Genomic DNA, 7,500 nt, shown 5'->3' on the forward strand with positions numbered 1-7,500 from the left:
ATATTCACACCCAGATGGCATGGTGGGTGTGAAATGAAATGGCATTTTCATTTTATTGGCACATAGTTCCTCATGGGTTTGTAAAGGAAAATGTGACCCAGGCATTATGGCTGCAACTACTGAAAACTCATTAAAATAGCTCCTGGTTGAAAACCAAATGTTTCCAGGGGTTTTCTACTACTTACTGTCACTGGAAGATGGGTCAGCAACAGCCCATGACTATTATGTACTTCAGAAGACAATTTTAAAATAAAAGTGAGAATTTGATTACATAAAGGAATAAACAAAAGAGTGAATTTCTCCAAAATTGGCAAATGTATATTATCAGGGATACCCTGGGTACAAATCTGATTAGCTCAGGTGATCTAGGAAGTATGGGATTCTATAGTACATAATGTGCCATACATAGCCATCTACAATTCTGCATTAAAGCTATCCACATCTGCCTTCAGAACTTAGTGTGAAAACAGCTGTGATACTTTGGAACTAGCAGCCTGGATTAGATTGTTCACGGAGAGACTTTCTGGTAACATTCTCAGCAGCATTTTATTTCACAGTGGCAGTAACATATTGAATACTTGCTGTTTAAACCCAACCAAATAATTTATCAAATCTGTACTCAAATAAGGATGGCAAGGATAGCATTTGAAATTACAGAAATGTTTCTAAACACCCATTTACAATTATATCACTGAATTTGTTGGAATTCTATGAATTAAATTAATCAGGCTGCAGTGTAATGTATGGAATTTAATTTTATATCTATTTTCAAGGATATACACATTTTAATTCATTGTGTTTGCTATACAGTGATACCTCGTCTTACGAACTTAATTGGTTCCGGGACAAGGTTTGTAAGGTGAAAAGTTTGTAAGACGAAACAATGTTTCCCATAGGAATCAATGAAAAAGCGATTAATGCATGCAAGCCCAAAACTCACCCCTTTTGCCAGCTGAAGCGCCTGTTTTTGCGCTGCTGGGATTCTCCTGAGACTCCCCTCCATGGGAAACCCCACCTCCAGACTTCTGCGTTTTTGTGATGCTGCAGGGGAATCCCAGCAGTGCAAAAATGGGTGCTTCGCTGGCAACGGAGGTCTGGGGGTGGGGTTTCCCAGTGAGGGGAGCTTCAGCGAAATTGCAGCATCACAAAAACACAGAAGTCCTCGAACCCCCACCTCTGGACCTCCGTGTTTTTGTGATGCTGCAATTTCACTGAGGCTCCCCTCACTGGGAAACCCCACCCCCGGACTTCCGTTGCCAGCGGAGTGCCTGTTTTTGTGCTGCTGGGATTCCCCTGCAGAATCGCAAAAACATGGAAGTCTGGAGGTGGTGTTTCCCATGGAGGGGAGCCTCAGGGGAATCCCAGCAGTGCAAAAATGGGTGCTTCGCTGGCAACAGAAGTCCCAGCATCCCAATGGCGGCGGCTTGGGTTTGTAAGTGAAAATAGTTTGGAAGAAGAGGCAAAAAAAATCTTAAACCCCGGGTTTGTATCTCAAAATGTTTGTATGACAAGGGGTTTGTAAGATGAGGTATTGCTGTATTTGGATTTCCCTCCTTTACATTATTTGTTAGTTTGTCTGGTATTTATTTATTTATTAGATTTGTATGCCGCCCTTCTCCGTAGACTCGGGGTGGCTAACAACAACAATAAAAACAGCATGTAACAAATCTAATATTTAAAACCACTAAAAAACCCTTGTTAAAAACCAAACATACACACAAACATACCATGCATAAATTGTATAGGCTTAGGGGGAAGGAATATCTCAGTTCCCCCATGCCTGATGGCAGAGGTGGGTTTTAAGGAGCTTACGAAAGGCAAGGAGGGTGGGGGCAATTCTGATCTCTGGGGGGAGCTGTTCCAGAGGGCCGGGGCCACCACAGAGAATGCTCTTCTCCTGGGTCCCGCCAAATGACATTGTTTAGTTGATGGGACTTGGAGAAGGCCCACTCTGTGGGACCTAATTGGTCGTTGGGATTTGTGCGGCAGAAGGCGGTCCCGGAGATATACTGGTCCGATGCCATGAAGGGCTTTATAGGTCATAACCAACACTTTGAATTGTGACCGGAAACTGATCGGCAACCAATGCAGATTGTGGAGTGTTGGTGTAATTGGGCATATTTATGGAAGCCCATGATTGCTCTCGCAGCTGCATTCTGCACGACCTGAAGTTTCTGAACACTTTTCAAAGGTAGCCCCATGTAGAGAGCATTACAGTAGTCGAGCCTTGAGATGATGACGGCATGAGGGCATTTTGATTTTGATTATCATACCTTTCTTTAAATGCTGTTGATTATTTTGCTGCTAAATTAGTGACATGGAAATCATGCTTGACCTAGACAGAACATGGTTATTCAGATCAGCTAAAGCCAAGGTATGGGTAAAAGATGATGTTGCTATATGGATAGATGATGGTATCACTAAACTAATAACATTTTCAGATATTCCATTTCCATCTGCATTTTGGTAACGTATTGAAGTTTAGAATAACATTCAGAAATTCTAAATTCTCATTATTTGACTGTTACTTTTTTATCTGAAATTTAGAACTGGAGATCTCATCTAAATTTAGAGAAAAATGATTGGCACATATCAAAATTCATATTTAATCATGAATAATATTTACAGAAAAGGAAGTTCTGGAAGGAACACAGAGTTTAAAGCTGTACAGGAATGTTGATAACAGCTACTACAGTATTCTAAACCATTTGATTAAATTTAGCCATAGGAACATTTCCAAGTTCTAATAAAGCAGCAATTACATTTGAAAAAGGAGCTCAGCCAAAAACCTTACTATTCCAATCTCCGTCTTTCAAGCAACCTGCTACAATATAAGCTGCTTAGCTTTGGTCATACACACATCCAGTTCTTGGATATGATGAATTGCAGGTGATTTTACAGCACTCTAAACTGATCTCAGATCTAAGCTTATCTCTCAAACATTAAGAGTTTGTGTTTAACTTGAAGTGGTAAACATTTATTGTTTTTGCTTAGCCTTTTTCAAAATATAAATGTTTATTTTATTTTCCCCATTTTTTCCATTCAAACTTTCATAATAGAATAGTAATATATAAAGTGTGGTCTGATTTTATCATATTTTTTCTAAATTGCATTGAACAGAAAAAAAATATGTTATTATATGTTATATTCTAAAGTGTAAAACTAAAAACTATGAGATTTAACAGTCATACATTTGCAAAAATATTTGTATTTTGCTGTATCACTTCATATTCATAAAAATGTAAAGCTTTGCATTTGATACAAAGTAGTTGAATTTGGATATGATAGTATCTGGGTTCTTATTTTGAACATGTTTGTGAAGATAATTTATTCATCACAATCATACATGTCTGTTTTTTATCCTAACTAATCAGATCATTCAACCAGCAGTGAACAATATTTCTTACAATGTTTAGATCTTCTGGCAAAGCTATTTTGCACATTACTTGCTACTGTGTTCTTTTACATTAGCAACATTGCAGATATTTTGATATACGGTTGAAAAATATATTGGATATTTGAATTATACAGTACTATTGTAAATAAATTTAGGGACAACCTAATGCACATATGAAGGAATATTAAGGAATAACTTGCAGAAAAGGTCCAGTATATTGACGCAAACATAAGAAATTAAAAATAACCCTATTGATTTTGCTTAGTATAAATTGGACAAAGAAAAACAGGCTCTCAAAAGTCTGTTACCATATACTGCAACAATCAAACAGCATCCCTAGAAAACCTGTGACATATTTTTTTCTTTATCTGACCTACCTGAAAGGACTGACAGTTATGAGTAGAGGAAAATAAGTACAGTAATCCAGATATCCCTAAACCTCTATTTCCAGCATTGGTCGACATTTCCTATAATGTCTTAAAATGCTGGGAGATGTACAGAAACAAATAAATATTCCCTACTCAGGACTAATTCAATGGTAGCTTACAACATGTAATAAAATTGTTTGATTAATAATACTGTTATTTGATTTCACTGCAATTTGATTCTGTGAAAGTACACTGAGGATTGCTATTTTGATGGGAACGTAACTATTTTAAACTTCTCTTCTGACTGATTTAGTTATTTTGTTTATATGTTTTGGGCTTTTTTTCTTGCACCTTTCTAACTGTCTGGTTTAGTTCTACAACCCAAGAAAACAGAAACAGACCACAGGATAATTAGAACTACCAACCTGCCTTCCATTGAGGACCTGTATACTGCACAAGTTAAAAAGTGGGTTGTGAAAATATTTACAGACCCTTTGCATCCTGGACATAAATTGCTTCAACTCAAAATCAAAACAACGCTATAGAGCACTGCATACCAGAACAACTAAACACAAGAAAAGTTTTTTCCCCAAAAACAAATCACTTTGCTAAACAAATAATTGCCTCAACACTATCAAACTATTCACTAAGCCTGCACCACTATTACTATTAATCTTCTCATAGTTCCTATCACCCATCTCCTCCCACTTATGTCTGCATGACTGTAACTTTGTTGCTTGTATCCTTATGATTTATATTGTTTCTTAGTATGATTTGATTGCTTATTTGTACCCTATAGCAATCATTAATTGTTGTACCCTATGATTCTTGACAAATGTATCTTGCCTTTTTATGTACACTGAGAGCTTATTCACCAAAGGCAAATTCCTGGTATGTCCAATCACACTTGGCCAATAAATAATTCTATTCAATTAGGATTAAAGAAGCAGATTTTTTTTGTTTTCTTCCTGTCGAGAAAAAGATCAGATTCTCATTGCATGTTCTTAGAAAGAAATCTTCAACAATAAAAAAATTAAAAAATAACAATCATAGACCATAGATGCCTCTTCTTACATAAAGCAAGTAACACATGATAAGTAGAACTATTATCATTTGGATTCAGTGTTTGTGTGTGTGTTGGAAAAAACAAAAGCAATGACTATTTATTTATTTATTATTTTGAATATATAAATACAAGACATAAATGTATTTATTTAAAGAAAAAAACATACAGGGACAGGGGAATCAATTATCCCAGGAAATTAAGACAATTTGATTATGTAATATTTCAGCCTATACAACAGATTCATATTACTATAAAGTTCTAGTAGCCTTATTCTAAATTCAAACAAACAGTATGACAATGTAAGTTTTTGTATTGGAACTATGGTTTATGTTTATGTTTTTTTAAAAAACCCCCAAAAACCTTTCAGGCAGGGACATGAATAGAAGAGATTTCAATAGCTTGAACTTTATATGTGAACTGTTATGTGTATTATATAACCAAGTCAGTAAGATAGTAGTGTATCCTATATTCAGATGTTATGTCAGTAATTACATGCACGCTGATACACTAAGTCTCTATGACTTTGAAGTGCAACCCTGACACCAATACTTTAACATTTTGTACATCACTGTATATGCACATTTTATCAGACTTTGAGATACAAGCAGCAAATTCATAGTAAGAATGCTAAGCTATTTGGACAGAAGGTAGTGAATCAAAATTTGCAAAACTTCTGCTTTCAAAAATAGCCTAAGTGACCTCTTACAATACTCTGACCACTCCATTGCAAGCAGGAGGCAACCCCTGTGAAGAGTGAATTCTGGCAAAGTTCTCTCTTCACAGATGATGCACAGCTTAAGCTATAATGAGTTTTTGGGTTACAAATGCTGAACGCATTAATATTCCTTGATGATAATTATCACAGTATAAGCACCTTTCCCAATGTGAGTAGCGTAAAGCAACTGAAGCAGCATTTTTACAATTTTTGAAAGAAGCTAGAAAATGGGATTTTATATTTCTCTAACCTGAGATCAACATATAATTATAAATATCTCTTTACCTAGGAATCTATGTGTATTGAAACATATTTTTACATTTCACCAACCCCCATTCTTTTGAGATACATTTTCTTATTCTCTTGCTGTGCCATGTGAAACTGTAATGTATTTAACATATATAAATTCTGAAGAGCATTTGGCCCACAATTTATATTTAATATTTAAAGATATTCCTCTTTTCTTGGCCCCTTAATGACTTATAGAATTTTTTACAAATTTATTACCAAACATTCAGAACATCAAATCTATTTGCAAGTGCATTATACGGGAAACAGTAGCTTGGATTCAGTGATGCTTTTCAGGCAAATGCTATGTTTTCACTGGATATGTAAACATATTTTCATCTTCATTGATGTAAGATTTCTATTCTGCTTGTGCAAACCACTACACCATGCATTGGTTTCATTAGGCTATGCGTCAATACTAATTTTGCTAGTTGTTTCATTAGTTCAAGGTACAAGTCCATCACCCATCACCAATAAGACCAGTCATTTGAAGTTGTAATGCAGCCATATCTAAATGACAAAAATTATTCTCATTTCCTTAGCTTTTGTAGATATCTAAAGAAACACTAATATTTCTATTTTTGCTAGCAATATGTCTGATACAGTTCTTGATATTCTTCTATGCTCATTATATGTATGCACATAGAAATTAAATTGTCAAATTTAGACTACTTATTGTATTTTTAAAGGGAAATTTCTTCTATGATGGCTTGCGCTATTCTTTTGCATGTACAGTATATAGATCCATCTATATAAATATCTATAAAAATCTATTTATGCAAATATCAAAACACTGTTCACCATTCAGGTGAGTGTGCATGCACGTGCAAACACACTCATGATAATAATACTTAGAATGGATTTTTAAAATGAAAATAGCTTTTAAAAGCCAAAATAACTTAACAGGTTATTGTGAAACCAATAGGTAAAACAATAAGTAAAAACCAGCAAACTTTCCATTCAACTGTTTTATTTTTCTCTCTCTAACGTGTTCTTTTCATTTTAGACATTTTAAATTAAAATTAGCCTCAATTACTTATTTATGTTATCATGCATAAAATTAATGTCATTTTTCCTGAAGGGAAAAGGGAGGATCCTATTCACTGCTAAATTGTGCTTTATTCCCCATAGTCACTTCTATATTAAGAACAAACTATATTACTATCCCCTTCTAATTTTATAAAGGCCCAACAAAAAATTCTAAGCAAGTACAAATTATTATAAAAATGGCATTAAAAAGTTTCAAACAATTATTATGCACTTCAAAATAATCTCAATAGTGTCATAATCAATTGAATTTTTAAGTGATAAAGATACGTTGAAGATCTATAGTTTACATATTCATTCTTGATAAAAATTAACTGTATTTTAACATTCTGCCATATGCAATTGACTCGGATTCTTTTACCTTTCAACTGCATAACAACATTCATATCACGTTAGAAAATACCTAGCCATGTTCTAATCAGCCAACTCCCAAAACTCAACTATACTTATTGTTTACTTCTGCACTTGCAAAGTATCTTAGCATCTTTATTTGTCTGTATGGTTCTTAATATTTAATACTGTTGACTTATTGAAAACCATGAACGGATAATAATATATAAGGCTGACCATTCTTTTTCTGTTCAAACTCATGCTTGCCCTGAATACTTCAGAAGGCCAT

General features: G+C 34.6%; 1 protein-coding gene across 10 annotated transcripts in view; it reads right to left on the reverse strand.

Annotated features, from left to right (window-relative positions):
* Positions 1 to 7,500, reverse strand: part of ZNF521 (zinc finger protein 521) — a 378,383-nt gene that overhangs the window by 159,939 nt on the left and 210,944 nt on the right. The window contains exon 6 of one of the 10 annotated variants that reach the window (XM_070747657.1): positions 6,267 to 6,344. The exons of the other annotated variants lie outside the window; for them this stretch is intronic. Coding sequence (XP_070603758.1) covers positions 6,295 to 6,344 — 50 coding nt within the window. The 3' untranslated portion in view covers positions 6,267 to 6,294. Of the gene's footprint in view, positions 1 to 6,266; positions 6,345 to 7,500 lie in introns of those variants that run through there. 10 annotated transcript variants of the gene reach the window in all.

Source organism: Erythrolamprus reginae, chromosome 3 (assembly GCF_031021105.1).
Source record: "Erythrolamprus reginae isolate rEryReg1 chromosome 3, rEryReg1.hap1, whole genome shotgun sequence".
NCBI classification, from domain to species: domain Eukaryota; kingdom Metazoa; phylum Chordata; class Lepidosauria; order Squamata; family Dipsadidae; genus Erythrolamprus; species Erythrolamprus reginae.